Below are 18737 nucleotides of genomic sequence, written 5' to 3'. Positions count from 1 at the left end.
AAATTACTTCTCAGTAATGTACAATTGACTCCACCCAAAGGTGGAACCAAGTTACCACTTGAGTTCTGTCTCCCTAAGACTCATTAGAAATCTATAGTATTCTGTAACAATGCAAACACACCTTTTGTTTAGTTCTGTGGTTCAACCTATACAGCCTCTTCTGTTAACTCCTTTAAGATATCTCTTTCCAGTTACTTGTTCCCTTAACTAACATTGCCCCACTCAAAAATGCTCGACCAACAATGTTAACTCTCCAGTCCTGAACTCAGAGTTTCTATAATATTTATAGTGTTACACTTGCATGTTTTTAATCCTTGCTATAAGTCAGTCTACTTGCTATACTCGGTGCATTTTGGTATTCATCATAGCCAGACTCTCTTTTACTGTATTTTCTTACTCTCTTGTTAATTTTCCGGAGGTCTTCCGTTTCCAGTTCTGCTGCTCCTCCTCTGTAAAGTTAATGTAACCTAACTCCCAACAGCCAAAAAAAACTGGAACACAGAACAGTACGTACCAGGAACAAACCTTTTGACCTATAATATCTGTACCAAGCATGATGCAAAGTAAACTAATTCCTCTGCCTGCACACGATCAATATCCCTAAATTCCCTATATTCATGTACCTATCTAAAAGCCTCTTGAATGCCACTATCATATCTGCTTCCCCTTACCACCTCAGGCAGGATGCTCCAGGCTCCTACCACTCTCTGTAGATAAAAAAAACTTGCCCCTCATTCTCTTTCAGCTTTCCTCCTTTCACCTTAAAGCTATGTTCTCTAGTATTCAAAATGTGTAAACATGGGAAATTCTGCAGATGCTGGAAATTCAAAGCAACACACATAAAATGCTGGAGGAACTCAGTATCCATGGAAATGAACAAATAGATGATGTTTCAGGCCAAGACCCTTCTTCAGGATTGGGAAAGAGAGGGGAAGACGCCAGAATAAAAAGGTGGAAAAGAGGAAAGAGGATAGCTAGAAGGTGATAGTTAAACCCAGGAGTGTAGGAAAAGTAAAGGGCTGGAGGGAAGGAATCTGATAGGAAAGGCGAATGGATCATAGGAAAAAGGGAAGGAGTTTATTATCACTGGTATGTGTCATGAAATTTGTTAAGTTAGCAGCAGTTCAATGCAATACATCATATAGAGGAAAAGTAATAATAATAGTAAATAAATAAGTGAATCAATTACAGTATACATATATTGAATAGAGTAAAAATCATGCAAAAAACAGAAATAATATATATATTCAAAAAGTGAGGTAGTGTTCAAGGGGTCAAAGACCATTTAGGAATTGGATGGCAGGGTGAAGAAGCTGTTCCTGAATTGCTGAGTGTGAGCCTTCAGGCTTCTGTACCTCCTACCTGATGGTAACGATGAGAAAAGGGCATGCACTGGGTGCTGGAGGTCCTTAATAATGGATGCTGCCTTTATAAAATACAGCTCCCTAAAGATGTTGTGGGTACTTTGCAGGCTAGTACCCAAGATAGAGCTGACTAAATTTACAACCCTCTGCAGCTTCTTTCAGTCCTGTGCAGTAGCACCGCGCCCCCCCCCCCCATACCAGACAGTGATGCAGTCTGTCAGAATACTCTCCACGGTACATCTATAGAAGTTTTTGAGTGTATTTGTTGACATACCAAATCTCTTCAAACTCCAAATAAAGTATAGTCGTTGTCTTGCCTTCTTTATAACTGCATTGATATGTTGGGACCAGGTTAGGTCCTCAGAGATCTTGACAGCTTGTTGTTGAGCCCACTAGAGGATCGGCTGTGCTGGATTGGGTGTTGTGCAATGATCCGGAGGTGATAAGGGAGCTTAAGGTTAAGGAACCCTTAGGGAACAGTGATCACAATATGATCGAGTTCACATTGAAATTTGAGAGGGGAAAAATAAAATCCAATGTGTCAGTATTTCAGTGGAATAAAGGAAGTTACAATGGCATGAGAGGAGAACTGGCCGAAGTTGAGTGGAAAGAGATATTTGCAGGAAGGACAGCAGAGCAGCAATGGCTGGAGTTTCAGTGAAAAATGAAGGAAGTACAAGACAGATATATTCCAAATAGGAAGAAATTTTCAAAGGGAAGAAGGACACTACCGTGGCTGACAAGTGAAGTCAGAACCAAAGTAAAAGCAAAAGAGAGGGCATAGAAGGAAGCCAGAGCTAGTGGGAAGATAGAGGATTGGGAAGCTTTTAAAAACTTGCAGAAGGAAACTAAGAAGTTATTAGCAAGGAAAAGATGAATTATGAAAGGAAGCTAGCGATCAGTATCAAAGAAGATTCTAAAAGCTTTTTTAAGTATATAAAGGGTAAAAGACAGTCGAGGGTAGATAGAGGATCAATACAAAATGACGCTGGAGATATTGCAATGAGAGATGCAGAGATGGCAAAGGAACTGCGTATTTTGCATCAGTCTTCACAGTGGAAGATGTCCGTAGTATACCGAACATTCAAGAGTGTCATGGAAGTGAAGTTTGTGTAGTGAAAATTACGACTGAAGAGGTGCTCAGGAAGCTTAATGGTCTGAGGGTGGATGAATCTCCTGGACCTGATGGAATGCACCCTTGGGTTCTGAAGGAAGTAGCTGGAGAGATTACGGAGGCATTAGCGATGACCTTTCAAGAATCGCTAGATTCTGGCATTGTACCGGATGACTGGAAAATTACAAATGTTACTCCACTATTTAAGAAGGGTAGGAGGCAGCAGAAAGGAAACTATAGACCTGTTAACCTGACATCAGTGGTTGAGAAGTTGCTGGAATTGATTGTTAGGGATGAGATTACAGAGTACCTGGAGGCACATGACAAGATAGGCCAAAGCCATCATGGTTTCCTGAAACGAAAATCCTGCCTGACAAACCTACTGCAATTCTTAGTAGAAATTACAAGCAGGGTAGACAAAGGAGATGCAGTAGACGTGGTGTACTTGGATTTTCAGAAGGCCTTTGACAAGGTGCTGCACTTGATGCTGCTTAGCAAGATAAGAGCCCATGGAATTACAGGGAAATTACTAGCATGGATGGAGCATTGGGTAGTTGGCAGAAAACAGAGTGGGAATAAAGGGATCCTATTCTGGCTGGCTGCTGGTTACCAGTGGAGTTTCACAGGAGCCGGTGTTGGGACTGCTGGTTTTTACGATGTACGTCAATGATTTGGACTATGCGATTGATGGATTTGTGGCTAAATTTGCCGATGATACAAAGATAGGTGGGGGTGTGCGTAGTGTTGAGGAAACAGAGTCTGCAGAGAGACTTAGATAGTTTAGGGGAATGGGCAAAGAAGTGACAAATGAAATACAATGTTGGAAGGTGTACGGTCACGCACTTTGGTGGAAGAGATAAATGGGCAGACTGTTATTTAGATGGGGAGAGAATTCAAAATGCAGAGATGCAAAGTGACTTGGGAGTCCTTGTGCAAGATATCCTAAAGGTTAACCTCCAGGTTGAGTCAGTTGTGAAGAAGGTGAATGCAATGTTGGCATTCATTTCTAGAGGTATAGAATATAAGAGCAGGGATGTGATGTTGAGGCTCTATAAGGCACTCGTGAGCCCATACTTGGAGTATTGTGTGCAGTTTTGGGCTCCTTATTTTAGGAAGGATATACTGACACTGGAGAGGGTCCAGAGAAGATTCACAAGAATGATTCCAGGAATGAAAGGGTTACTGTATGAGGAACATCTGACAGCTCTTGGGCTGTATTCCCTGGAGTTCAGGAGAATTAGGGGGGATCTCATAGAAACACTCCAAATGTTAAAAGGTCTGAACAAAGATATGGCAAAGTTATTTCCCATGGTAGGGGATTCTAGGACAAGAGGGCATGACTTCAGGATTGAAGGACGTCCATTTAGAACTGAGATGCAGAGAAATTACTTTAGTCAGAGGATGGTAAATCTGTGGAATTTGTTGCCACGAATGGCTGTGGAGGCCAAGTCATTGGATGTATTTAAGGCAGAAATAGATAGGTTCTTGATTAGCCAGGGCATCAAAGGGGATGGGGTGAAAGCAGGGGAGTGGGGTTGACTGGAAGAATTGGATCAGCCATGATTAAATGGCAGAGCAGACTTGATGGGCCGAATGGCCTGCTTCTGCTCCTATATCTTACGATCTTTGGTGATATGATAAGAGCCGAGGTGATTGAAATCAGTTTTGATGGGCCATAGGTGAACATTTAAGGTGTTAATAATGATGCCAGGCACAGTGTACTTTATCCAGTTTGATGGCAAGCTTTCTTAAACAAAATAACACATGCACCTCTCCATGTAAATGGAGGCTATCTCATAACTCTCATAATGCTTTGTAGATGGCAGAAAACTTCTGAGAGATTCAGAGGCACATTAATAACAGCTGAATACCCACCTTTTGATCTGCTCTTGTAGCTGCAATATTTAAGTGGCTGGTTGGCTAAGGTTTAAAGCTGCTATTGGTCCTGCTACCTTCAGAGATTAGTGGGACTTACGTTAACATCTTACCATTCATCATCCTTTACCTTGTTGCTACTCTCAAATACATTACCTAACACTTCTCAAAGATTGAATTCACCTTGTTACTTTTTGCGCAGAGCAGACCTAACCGATCCGTACATAGCTTTCAGTAACCTACAACAACAATTCTTTCTCTTTGTTAATTCATTGTTAATCTGTTCTTCTGTTTTTGACAATGTCCTTGAGTGGTTAGACTAGACAAGTGCTCTTTGATTAGTGCCTTGGTTGATGGAGTACCATGTGTTCTTCTGCCTTGTATTACATATTACATATTCAATTAAAGGACCAAACAGATAGAAACTAAAATCAGCTTTCTGGGGTGAAAATGATCCATCAGATATTAATTTTATGATTATGAAAGGATAGAGTTAATTAGCTAAATGAATGGAAAAGTAGGGAAAGGAATGGATTAGAGCACAAATTTTGATCCACTTTTATCTGCCGTCGCATTCTAGATTCCAAGTCAGAGTTTTTAAAAGTCAAAAAGTCAAGTTTCTTCTTCATTACATTAATTGTTTCTTCGATTTTCCCCATCTTAAGTTCACTTTGTTGCGCGAATTTTTGAAGATCAGATATAGCCGACTGATGTTCCGCAATAAATGTTTGCATCTTATCCATTGAATCGGCAATTTTCTGGAGATTAGTTGAGATTTCCGTATGAATCAGGTCTTTAACAGAGCCTGCAATTTCCGTACGAATCATCTCCCTAACAGAGGTTGAAATTTCCCTCTGAATTAACTCCGATATCGCTTTCAAAGTCACCGGTGATTCAGTCGGGGGGAAATCCGTAACTTTCGGTTTAACTGGAGGTTTACCATCCTTGCCGTTTTTCCCGTTCTTAGACATAGCAGATCTAAGTATCATCCAATTGTCGGAGAATTCAGTTTAATTCAAAGTATTGTAAGAATTGATGCCTTAATAGTTAATTAAAGTATAGCTGACCATAGAGAAAAAAAACTCAGAGGTAATGGAGCGAGTCAAGAACGCGACTTCACTCCATGAGCGCTACCGGAAGTCCCGATCCACTTTTATCTTGGAAGAAACTTATTTAGTTATTAATTAATACCTTTTCTACAGGGCTCGAACAAATGATTTGAAGAGTTATGATGTATCAAAACTATCATTCCACACCTCCATTAGGCCTAATGCAAGTGACATTAGTCAGGATCTGAATTTGTTTTCTTCATCCAGGTATGTTTATTCCTCATAAATTTTCAGCTTTTTTTTAGGACACACCATGACTCTGTTTTGCTTACCACATTCACACAGTCAATTCATTCATTGGGCATGGTATCATTGGTGTTACAATGCTTTAAATAACATAATGTCTGTAAAATAGATTATATTTGCTAGAAGATTCAATTTAGCATTTTCTATATGTACCCTACAGCATGACAACTGGGCTGAGGTGCTCTGTTTAAATCTGTTTTAAATGTTAATAAAATTAGCTTTTAAAAAAAATAAGTCTTAGTTCACAATACTGCTTAAAACAAATTCAAGTTACACCTTAAGGCCATGAAAGTCAATGTTCTTAAGATTTAAGATTCAAGATTGTTTAAGTCATTTCCAAAATGCAAATATAAAGACGACAAAATATTTGTTACTCTGCATCCGATGCAGCACAAAAAAAAACTACAGTAAAATACAGCGCCTAGAAAAAAACATTTACCCCCTTTGGAAGTTTTCATGTTTTATCGTTTTACAACACTGAATCACAGTGAATTTAATTTGGCTTTTTTGACACTGATTAACAGAAAAGACACTTTCATTTTAAAGTGAAAACAAATTTCTACAAATTGGTCTAAACTTATTACAATTCTTAAACACACAATAATTGATTGCATAATTACCTCCTTCAAGTCAGTAGATGTACTTTTGGCAACAATTACAGCATTGAATCTTTGTGGATAGGTCTATCAGCTTTGCACATCTGGACACTGCAATTTTTCCCCATTCTTCTTTACAAAACTACTCAAAGCTCTGTCAGATTGCATAGAGATTGTGAGTGAACAGCCCTTTTCAAGTCGAGCCACAAATTCTCAATTGAATTGAGGTCTGGACTCTGACTTGGTGAATCCAGCACATTAACTTCGTTGTTTGTAAGTCATTCCTGAGAAGCTTTGGTTTTATGCTTTTGTCGTTGTCTTGCTGGTAAACAAATCTTCTCCCAAATCGCAGTTCTCTTGCAGACTGCATCAGGTTTTCCTCCAGGATTTCCCTGTATTTTGCTGCATTCATTTTACTTTTTACCTTCACAAGCTTTCCAGGGCCTGATGCAGTGAAGCATCCCCACAGCATGATACAGCCATCACGATGCTTCACAGTAGGGATGGTGCTTTTGATGATGTGCGGTGTCTGATGGTCAAAAAGCTCAATTTTAGTTTCATCAGATCACAGAACCTTTTTTCAGCTGACTTCAGAGTTTTCCACACACCTTCTGGCAAACACTAGCAGATGAGCTTTCTTTCAACTGTGGCTTTCCTTTGCCACTCTCCCATAAAGCTGCGACTGGTGAAGCACCTGGGGAACAGGAGACTGTTGTATGTGCAGTCTCTCCCATCTCAGCCACTGAAGCTTGTAGCTCCTCCAGTGTTGTCATAAGTCTCTTGGTGGAACTCCCTCACTAGTCCCCTTCTTGAACAGTCACTCTGTTTTTGAGGACAGCCTGGTCCAGGCAGATTTACAGCTGTGCCATACTGTTTCCATTTTTTTGATGACTGACTTAACTGTACGCCAAGGGATATTCATTGACTTGGAGATTTTCTTGTATCCATCGTGCTTTTCAATGACCTTTTTGCGGAGTTGCTTGGAGTGTTCTTTTGTCTTCATGGTGTAGATTTTGCCAGGATACTGACTCTCCAGCAGTTGGACCTTCCAGATATAAAGTGTACTTTTACTACAATCAATTGAAACACCTTGACTGCACAGGGGTGATATAAATTTAATTCTGGGTTTTATTTTTCTAATTTATTTAGATCACTGTGTAGAGATCTGTTTTCACTTTGACATGAAAGAGTCTTTTTCTGTTGATCAGAGTCAAGAAAAGCCAAAGTAGATCTACAGTGATTCAAAGTTGTAATACAATAAAACATAAAAACTTCCGGGGGGGGGGAATATTTTTACAGGCACTGTAAATAACACAATGATAAAAAAACATAATAAATATAAATACATAAGATAGCTAGAAACATTGATTGTATGCCCATAAAGTGACACTAAGTACAGGAGTGTTTGTACAGAAGGTTAGCACAAGGAAATGATAAAGTCATGGTGATTGGGGGTGTAGAGGGGTGGGTTAGTTGGTGAAGATGTTGATCAGCTTTACTGCTTCAATATGAGAGCCCAGTGTAATTTTCAACCTCACCACTTGTAAAATGGTGTATTGAATTCAGGATAGGTTCTTGTTTGAGCAAGTAAATCATTCCAGCAATTTAATAGAGAGAAAAACAAATACAGTATACCAACTTAAATACTTCCAAGCAAGTCTCTTGGGAAAATAACCCTCCCTCTTAGGCTTTTAGAAAATGTTAATTCATATTTCTTCCAGGGGAAGGAGAGATATGCTGCTCCCAATTGCTGTGTTGCTGACTGCTTCAGTCCTTTCCAGTTGCTTGTGAGCCAAATTAATGTTTGGTACTCATTAATATTTTAGTTCAATAGATAGATCATCTCCATGTACCGTCAAGGCCATGAACCACATTATTGTTCTCTCAGCAGCTCTGAAACAACCCAAATCAGCACAGAGGAGTCAATACTTTCATCAGCTGAAGTATTTACAGACAGGTCCAACTCTGTTGTAATGGATACTCACTCCTCTATCAGGGATACTTCCAAGATCCTGCTAAAGATGAAATCCAAGCCTATAACAGATTTCAACAAAACACTTCAAGGTTTGTTTATTACTTTTGCATAAGTAATCACTAAAGAAAGTGATGTGAGATTAATATGGAGTTGAGGGCATGAAGAGAAATAACGTGCGATTTTCAAAGTTTTACCCACTTTTATTAGTGTTTTTCTAATACAGAATTTTTAAAGTAAAGAAGCCTTTTTAACTAAATTATTTTACAATGACAGGGTTTGCAAGGGGAAAAATTATTTGTCTAAGCTTCATCCTATGTTCAGAATAACTTCAGTAGAGTGAAGTTGCTGCAGCTAAGAATTTCGCCATTACTTAATTGCCTAGTTGACAGATGGCTATTCAAAAAGTCACTGACGATTTGCCTTCTCTCCAATAAACCCAATCGACAACATGTCACTTTTTCTGACACTTTCAGAAACAGTATGTGGATTAACCTGTTGTCTGACAGACAATTTTTGTCCAGCTGAAGTCTTATATCCATTTCTGGTTAAGTGCAACAACTCCACTTTATCGATAGCACTTTAATTGCTGATCTTCTAAACTAGGGGTTCCCAGCCTTTTTTATGCTATGGATTAATACTATTAAGCCAGGGGTCCATGGACCCCACGTTAGGAATTCCTTTTTCTAATGTCTTGCTATTTGTTCTTCCACTTCCTCTCCTACGAAGACCGTATACTGTGTGCTGTTCCTAGCAGTATCTACATTCAAGTGACTTGCATCGTCTGCTACTCTTATTTCTCATTGACTTCAAATTAGTAGTCTTTACTTCCATGTTTCTTTCTAAAATCTTGAAGATTCATAACCAAATAGTATAGTATCTAAAACAACAGGAATTCTGCAGATGCTGGAAATTCAAGCAACACACATCAAAGTTGCTGGTGAACGCAGCAGGCCAGGCAGCATCTATAGGAAGAGGCGCAGTCGACGTTTCAGGCCGAGACCCTTCGTCAGGACTAACTGAAGGAAGAGTGAGTAAGGGATTTGAAAGCTGGAGGGGGAGGGGGCCCCCTCCAGCTTTCAAATCCCTTACTCACTCTTCCTTCAGTTAGTCCTGACGAAGGGTCTCGGCCTGAAACGTCGACTGCGCCTCTTCCTATAGATGCTGCCTGGCCTGCTGCGTTCACCAGCAACTTTGAAGTATAGTATCTAATAGATCTTTGAGACTTAACTGCTCTTTCCAAGTTTAACAGTTACCAAAATGATCTGCGGATCATTCGGGAGAATGAGGAGATTATAGATAGTAGCTACGGGGAGGTAGTTACGCCAAAGGAGCAGAGGACAGGAAATTGGGTCACTGTCAGGCGAGGGAAGAGGAAAGGGCAGGCAGAGCAGGGTTCCCCTGTGGCAATTCCCCTCAACAAGTATACCGCATTGGATACTGTTGGGGGGGATGACTTACCTGGGACAAGCTGCAGCAGCCGGATCTCTGGCACTGAGTCTGGCTCTGCAGTGCAGAAGGGGGGGGGGGGGGGGAAGAGGAGAGCGGTAGTGATAGGGGACTTGATAGTTAAAAGTGCAGATAGGAGGTTCTGTGGTCGTGATAGAGAATCCAGGATGGTTTGTTGCCTCCCAGGTGCCAGGGTCAAGGATGTCTCTGATCGATTGCAAGACATTCTGAAGTGGGAGGGTGATCAGCCAGATGTCGTGGTGCACATCGGTACCAATGACATAGCAAGGAAGAGTGAGGAGGTCCTGGAGAGTGAGTAAAGAGAGCTTGGTAGGAAGTTGAAAAGCAGGACCTCGAGGGTGGTAATCTCAGGATTGCTACCTGTGCTACGTACCAGTGAGGGTAGGAATAGGATGCTCTGGAGGATGAACAAGTGGCTGAGGAACTGCTGTAGGGAGCAGGGTTTCAGATTTCAGGATAATTGGGACCTCTTCTGGAGCAGGTGGGACCTGTACAAGAGAGACGGGTTACACTTGAACTACAGGGGGACCAATATCCTTTCAGGGAGGTTTGTTAGTGCTGTTGGGGAGGCTTTAAACTAGATTTGCAGGGGGATGGGAACCAAAGTGCCAGAGCTGACAGTGTGGCTGGGGTGAAAATAAATGTTGTTAAAAGTTCAAGCAAATCGGCTAATAGAAAGGTTGTGAGTGGTGATAAAAATCTTCTGAGGTGTATATATTTCAATGCTAGGAGTATTGTGGGGAAGGTGGATGAGTTGAGGGCGTGGATTGACACGTGGAATTATGACATTATAGCAATTAGTGAAACTTGGCTACAGGGGGGGCAGGACTGGCAGCTTAATATTCCAGGGTTCCGATGTTTCAGATGTGATAGAGGCAGAGGAATGAAAGGTGGGGGAGTAGCATTGCTTGTTAGGGAAAATATTACAGCAGTGCTCAGGCAGGACAGATTAGAGGGCTTGTCTACTGAGTCCTTATGGGTGGAGCTGAGAAACAGGAAAGGTATGGCCACATTAGTGGGATTGTATTACAGACCACCCAATAGTCAACGAGAATTGGAAGAGCAAATCTGCAGGGAGATAGCAGGCAACTGCAGGAAATATAAAGTTGTGGTCGTAGGGGATTTTAATTTTCCATATATTGATTGGGACTCCCATACTGTTAGGGGTCTAGATGGTTTAGAGTTTTTAAAATGTGTTCAGGAAAGTTTTCTAAATCAATATATAGAGGGACCAACTAGAGGGGATGCAATATTGGATCTCCTGTTAGGAAACGAGTTAGGTCAAGTGACAGAAGTCTGTGTAGGGGAGTACTTTGGTTCCAGTGATCATAACACCATTAGTTTCAACTTGATCATGGACAAGGATAGATCTGGTCCTAGGGTTGAGGTTATTAACTGGAAGAAGGCCAAATTTGAAGAAATGAGAAAGGATCTAAAAAGCGTGGATTGGGACAGGTTGTTCTCTGGCAAGGATGTGATCGGTAGGTGGGAAGCCTTCAAAGGAGAAATTTTGAGAGTGCAGAATTTGTATGTTCCTGTCACGATTAAAGGCAAAGTGAATAGGAATAAGGAACCTTGGTTCTCAAGGGATATTGCAACTCTGATAAAGAAGAAGAGGGAGTTGTATGACATGTATAGGAAGCAGGGAGTAAATAAGGTGCTTGAGGAGTATAAGAAGTGCAAGAAAATACTTAAGAAAGAAATCAGGAGGGCTAAAAGAAGACATGAGGTTGCCTTGGCAGTCAAAGTGAAGGATAATCCAAAGAGCTTTTACAGGTATATTAAGAGCAAAAGGATTGTAAGGGATAAAATTGGTCCTCTTGAAGATCAGAGTGGTCGGCTATGTGCGGAACCAAAGGAAATGGGGGAGATCTTAAATAGGTTTTTTGTGTCTGTATTTACTAAGGAAACTGGCATGAAGTCTATGGAAATAAGGGAAACAAGTAGTGAGATCATGGAAACTGTACAGATCGAAAAGGAGGAGGTCCTCGCTGTCGTGAGGAAAATTAAAGTGGATAAATCCCCGGGACCTGACAGGGTGTTCCCTCGGACCTTGAAGGAGACTAGTGTTGAAATTGCAGGGGCCCTGGCAGAAATATTTAAAATGTCGCTGTCTACAGGTGAGGTGCCGGAGGATTGGAGAGTGGCTCATGTTGTTCCGTTGTTTAAAAAAGGATCGAAAAGTAATCCGGGAAATTATAGGCCAGTAAGTTTAACGTTGGTAGTAGTTAAGTTATTGGAGGGAGTACTAAGAGACAGAATCTACAAGCATTTGGATAGACAGGGACTTATTAGGGAGAATCAACATGGCTTTGTGCGTGATAGGTCATGTTTGACCAATCCATTGGAGATTTTCGAGGAGGTTACTAGGAAAGTGGATGAAGGGAAGGCAGTGGATATTGTCCACATGGATTTCAGTAAGGCCTTTGACAAGGTCCCGCATGGGAGGTTAGTTAGGAAAATTCAGTTGCTAGGTATACATGGAGAGGTGGTAAATTGGATCAGACATTGGCTCAATGGAAGAAGCCAAAGAGTGGTAGTAGAGAATTGCTTCTCCGAGTGGAGGCCTGTGACTAGTGGTGTGCCACAGGGATCAGTGCTGGGTCCATTGTTATTTGTCATCTAGATCAATGATCTGGATGATAATGTGGTAAATTGGATCAGCAAATTTGCTGATGATACAAAGATTGGAGGTGTAGTAGACAGCGAGGAAGGTTTTCAGAGCCTGCAGAGGGACTTGGACCAGCTGGAAAAATGGGCTGAAAAATGGCAGATGGAGTTTAATGCAGACAAGTGTGAGGTATTGCACGTTGGAAGGACAAACCAAGGTAGAACATACAGGGTTAATGGTAAGGCACTGAGGAGTGCAGTGGAACAGAGGGATCTGGGAATACAGATACAAAATTCCCTAAAAGTGGCGTCACAGGTAGATAAGGGTTGTAAAGAGAGCTTTTGGTACATTGGCCTTTATTAATCAAAGTATTGAGTATAAGAGCTGGAATGTTAAGATGAGGTTGTATAAGGCATTGGTGAGGCTGAATCTGGAGTATTGTGTTCAGTTTTGGTCACCAAATTACAGGAAGGATATAAATAAGGTTGAAAGCGTGCAGAGAAGGTTTACAAGGATGTTGCCGGGACTTGAGAAACTCAGTTACAGAGAAAGGTTGAATAGGTTAGGACTTCATTCCCTGGAGCGTAAAAGAATGAGGGGAGATTTGATAGAGGTATATAAAATTATGATGGGTATAGACAGAGTGAATGCAAGCAGGCTTTTTCCACTGAGGCAAGGGGAGAAAAAAACCAGAGGACATGGGTTAAGGGTGAGGGGGAAAAAGTTTAAAGTTTAATGCAGGTTCTTTTTTAACATTTAAGAATAAATTGGACAGATACATAGATGGGAGGTGTATGGAGGGATATGGTCCATGTGCAGGTCAGTGGGACTAGGCAGAAAATGGTTCGGCACAGTCAAGAAGGGCCAAAAGGCCTGTTTCTGTGCTGTAGTTTCTATTACCACTGTCCGAATTTCTGAAGTCACATCCATCACTGTAACAAGGCCTCAGCAAATCATGTTCAATGTTGAGTAGAAACAGAAATCTATACCTGTCCAGTTAATGGAAAAGGAAGTAGAAAGAAGAATGGACAGCTTCACTAAAATGTTTCCTTGACATTTTTTCCTTCCAAGATGCTCAATTATTAAATTACGTTCAATGTTTATGCAGGTGCTGGAGATACTGTTCACAAACAAGAAGAAACTGCTAAGCCCGAACCCACTATGGAATTACAACCCCCGTCCAAGAGTCTTTTATCTCCAACCATTGAGTCTCCTTCTTACCGACTTGGATTAAACATTAAGCCTATTCTACCTGAAATTCCATCAGGCCGGACAACTGCTAAATTCCCAGTTAATTCAAAGGAAACATTCTGTACTTCGAAATGAAAGTTTACCTAGTCCAGAACTGTTTCTGCAATACCAAAATTAAAACTTCTACTTTCAGTCTTCTGATTATTTAAGTCATATCTATATTAACGAAAGCAACAACTTGCATTTATATATTGCACTGAACATAGCCAAAATCTCAGTGTCTTGCAGGAACACAGAGTTAGGGAGAGAATTCTAGAGCGGGACTGAGTAGATAATGGTGCTACAATAAAAGGTGGAATTGGACGAAATGTATACACAAGAGGCTTGGCAGATTACAAGAATCAAAATGTACAGATTAGCCAAAGGTGATAAACGTCTGGTCCCATGCTACCAGTGCGGAGCCTCATTTGACATTAAAAATAAGGTTCAAAACACCCAATTTGACAAGAGAAAGTGGGAAGATAATCTTTTCTATCAAGATCATCGATCTCATGCAGGTGGCCTTAAATCTGCCAGTACAGCAACTGCATCTGGACTTAATGCAGGTCTACATTGCCAGACAACTGTATACTTGCTATTGTCAATTCCTGTAAGATGAAGACAAAGCAGAATCTAAAGTTGAGTGAAACATAATTTTAGTTCCTCTTTTAAAAAAAATTAAATTTTGAAAATCATTGGAATTAATCAGTTGTGTAAATGTATAATTTAACCACCCTTTTTATAAAGTCTTTTGTGGAACTACTTCACAATCAAAAGTAGATTTTGATCCAACCTCGTTTTCACTTGTAGCTGAAGAGGCCAAGACCAGCTGTATCCAAACCACCAGACAAATCACTGAGCGACACTTTCAAAAGACCCAGATATATGACCATAAGATATAAGAGCAGAAGTAGGCCATTCGGCCTATTGAACCTGCTCCGCCATTCAATCATGGGCTGATCCAATTCTTCCAGTCATCAAAACTCCCCTGCTTTCACCCCATCCCCTATGATGCCCTGCCTAATCAAGAACCTATCTAACTCTGCCTTAAATACACCCAATGACTTGGTCTCCATAGCCACTCATGGCAACAAATTCCACAGATTTACCACCTTCTGACTGAAGTAATTTTTCTGCATCTCAGTTCTAAAAGGACATCCTTCAATCCTGAATACGTGCCCTCTTGTCCTAGAATCCCCTACCATGGGAAATAATTTTGCCATATCTGATCTGTTCAAGACTTCCAACATTCAGAATATTTCTGAGATCACCCCTCATTCGTCTGAACGCCAGGGAATACAGCCCAAGAGCTGCCAGACGTTCTTCATACGGTAACTCTTTCATTCCTGGAATCATTCTTGTGAATCTTCTCTGAAACCTCTCCAACGTCAGTATATCCTTTCTAAAATAAGGAGTCCAAAACTACACACAATAGTTAAAGTGTGGTCTCACGGGTGCCTTATAGAGCCTCAACATCACATTCCTGCTCTTATATTCTATACCTTTAGAAATGAATGCCAACATTGCATTCGCCTTCTTCACAACCGATTCAACCTGGAGGTTAAGCTTTAGGGCATCTTGCACAAGGACTCCTAAGTCCCTTTGCATCTCTGCATTTTGAATTCTCTCCCCATCTAAATAATAGTCTGCCTGTTTATTTCTTCCACCAAACTGCATGACCATATACTTTCCAACATTATATTTCATTTGCCACCTCTTTGCCCATCCCCTAAACTATCTAAGTCTCTCTGCAGGCTCTTCAACACTACCCGCTCTTCCACCTATCTTTGTATCATTGACAAATTTAGGCACAAATCCATTAATACTGTAGTCCAAATCATTGACATACATCGTCAAAAGCAGCAGTCCCAACACTGACCCTTGTGGAACTCCACTGGTAACCGGCAGCCAGCTAGATTAGGATCCCTTTATTTCCACTCTCTGTTTTCTACCGACCAGCCAATGCTCCACCCATGCTAGTAATTTCCCTGTAATTCCATGGGCTTTTATCTTGCTAAGCAGCATCATGTGTGGCACCATGTCAAATGCCTTCTGAAAATCCAAGTACACCATGTCTACTGCATCTCCTCTGTCTACCCTGCTTGTAATTTCTGCTAAGAATTGCAGTAGGTTTGTCAGGCAGGATTTTCCTTTCAGGAAACCATGGTGGCTTTGGCCTATCTTGTCATGTGCCTCCAGGTACTCCGTAATCTCATCCCTAACAATCGATTCCAACAATTTTCCAAACACTGATGTCAGGTTAACAGGTCTATAGTTACCTTTCTGCTGCCTCCTACCCTTCTTACATAGTGGAGTAACATTTGTAATTTTCCAGTCATCCGGTACAATGCCAGAATCTAGCGATTCTTGAAAGGTCATCGCTAATGCCTCCGCAATCTCTCCAGCTACTTCCTTCAGAACCCAAGGGTGCATTCCATCAGGTCCAGGAGATTTATCCACCCTCAGACCATTAAGCTTCCTGAGCACCTCTTCAGTCGTAATTTTCACTGCACAAACTTCACTTCCCTGACACTCTTGAATGTCCGGTATACTGCAGACATCTTCCACTGTGAAGACTGATGCAAAATATGCATTCAATTCCTTTGCCATCTCTGCATTTCTCATTGCAATATCTCCAGCGTCATTTTGTATTGGTCCTATACAAGATTGTTCCCGATGTTGGGGAAGTCCAGAACGAGGGGTCACAGTTTGAGGATAGAGGGGAAGCCTTTTAGGACCGAGATTAGGAAAAACTTCTTCACACAGAGAGTGGTGAATCTGTGGAATTCTCTGCCACAGGAAACTGTTGAGGCCAGTTCATTGGCTATGTTTAAGAGGGAGTTAGATATGGCCCTTGTGGCTACAGGGGTCAGGGGGTATGGAGGGAAGGCTGGGGCAGGGTTCTGAGTTGGATGATCAGCCATGATCATAATAAATGGCGGTGCAGGCTCGAGGGGCCGAATGGCCTACTCCTGCACCTATTTTCTATGTTTCTATGTTTCTATATCTACCCCCGACTCTCTTTTACCCTTTATATACTTAAAAAAGCTTTTAGTATCTTTTTTGATATTAGTCACCAGCTTCCTCTCATAATTCACCTTTTCCTTTCGAATGACCTTCTTAGTTTCCTTCTGCAAGTTTTTGAAAGCTCACCAATCCTCTATCTTCCCACTAACTCTGGCTTCCTGTGTGCCCTCTCTTTTGCTTTTACTTTGGCTCTGACTTCACTTGTCCGCCATGGTGGTGTCCGTCTTCCATTTGAAAATTTCTTTTTATTTGGAATATATGTCTTGCACCTCCCTCATTTTCCACAGAAACTCCAGCCATTGCTACTCTGCTGTCTTTCCTGCAAATGTCCCTTTCCAGTCAACTTCGACCAGTTCCCCTCTCATGCCATTGTAGTTTCCTATATTCCACTGAAATACCGACACATTGGATTTTATTTTTCCCTCTCAAATTTGAATGTGAACTCGATTATATTGTGATCACTGTTCCCTAAGGGTTCCTTAACCATAAGCTCTCTTATCACCTCCAGATCATTGCAAAATACAGCCGATCCCCTAGTGGGCTCAACAACAAGCTGTTCTAAAAAGCCATCCCTTAGAAACTACAAATTCTCTCTCTTGAGGTCCAGTACTGACCTGGTTTTCCCAATCTACTTTCATGTTAAAATCCCCAATGATTATTATGACATTGCCTTTCTGACATGCCTTTTCTTTCTCCTGCTGTAATTTGTAATCCGCATCCCGGCAGCTGTTTGGAGGCCTGTATACAACTGCCATTAGGGTTCTTTTACCCTTGCCATTTCTTAACTCAACCCATAGAGACTCTATACCTTCCAATCCTATGTCATCTCTTTCCAATGATTTAATATTATTTCTTATACAGAGAGCCACACCACCCCCTCTGCCTGCTAACCTATCTTTCCAATAAACCGTATATCCTTGGATGTTCAGCTCCCAATGGCAGCTATCCTTCAGCTATGTTTCAGAGGTGGCCACGTCATATTTGCCAATCTGTAGCTGAATTTCAAGATCGTTCACTTTATTCCTTATGCTACGTGCATTCAAATACAACACTCTCAGTCCAGTATTTGTTGCTTTCTGTTTTAACTGCACCACACCTATATTACCCTGTAACTCATGCTACTGGCTTTGGTTAAGCCTCATCTCTTGCCTGTTCTTTCCATAATCTCTCTTGCACGCTATCTTTATTTCTGTTTTCCTCTTCCTCAGCCCCCTGCCAAATTAGTTTAAACTCTCCCCAAAAGCTCAATTAAATGTGCCCGCTAGGATATTGGACCCCTTTGGGTTCAGATGAACCCTTCCTTTTTTTATAGAGGTCGTACCTCCCCCAGAAGAGGCCCCAATAATCTAGGATGGTTTCCTCTCCTTTCAATACTATTCATTGAGATAGAGGGAGCTACTTCTAAGGAATAGTTCAACAAGTTAAATGAGTCACTCATTTGCACTGCAAAACAAATCCTTGGTTGTGTTTCTCTGAAACTTATTACTCACCTGTCAATAACAGATTCTTTCCCAGAAATAAAATATGGCAGAAACCAAACACATGACACTAAATGTTTTATGTCCAATTCAGTCTAAGCCCCTTGCCTCCAATTTGTCTGACAAAGTACCATGTGTTTGAAAGGGGTGGTTGATATTATCATCATCAGGTGCCATTCCCAGTTTGAGCTTTGACAGCCATGGCCCACACACTCCTGTTTCGGGTCAAGTGGATCAATTCATTGGTATTCATTTCCAGTTCTCTGGCTGCTAGCTCCATCATCATTTGTCTTTGCCTTCCTCTTGCTTTCTTCCCTTCTGCCTTTCCCATAATTACTGTGCATTCTAACTCCTCTTTCCTAATCACATGTCCAATGAAGTCACGTTGCCTTTTCATGATCTCATACATTATTTTGTTTTTTTGTGCTTGCTCTATTCATGACATCCTGATTAGATATCTGTTTCGTCCATGATATTCTTTGCATCCTCCTCAAAAACCACAGCTCTGCTGCTTCACTTCATTTCCTCACGTTACTAGATATTGTCCATCATTCTGAGCCATATAACATAACTGGATAAACGTAACATTTCAGTGCTCTGAGGCAGGTTGTTATGCCTAGTTTAGTGTTGGTCAGTATACTCTTC

General features: G+C 41.1%; 1 protein-coding gene across 1 annotated transcript in view; it reads left to right on the top strand.

The window, feature by feature from the left end:
* The window catches only part of lrguk (leucine-rich repeats and guanylate kinase domain containing), a 161749-nt gene extending 147827 nt beyond the window's left edge, over window positions 1-13922 (top strand). Inside the window, exons 18-20 of the mRNA XM_063072199.1 lie at window positions 5556-5669; window positions 8193-8368; window positions 13466-13922. Of these exons, the coding sequence (XP_062928269.1) occupies window positions 5556-5669; window positions 8193-8368; window positions 13466-13683 (508 nt within the window). The 3' untranslated portion in view covers window positions 13684-13922. The remainder of the gene's footprint in view (window positions 1-5555; window positions 5670-8192; window positions 8369-13465) is intronic.
* The last annotated feature ends 4815 nt before the right edge of the window (window positions 13923-18737 follow it).

Source organism: Mobula hypostoma, chromosome 20, assembly GCF_963921235.1.
Source record: "Mobula hypostoma chromosome 20, sMobHyp1.1, whole genome shotgun sequence".
NCBI lineage: Eukaryota > Metazoa > Chordata > Chondrichthyes > Myliobatiformes > Myliobatidae > Mobula > Mobula hypostoma.
Note: the sequence above shows the minus strand (reverse complement) of the source record. Positions and strands in the feature narration are given on the sequence as shown.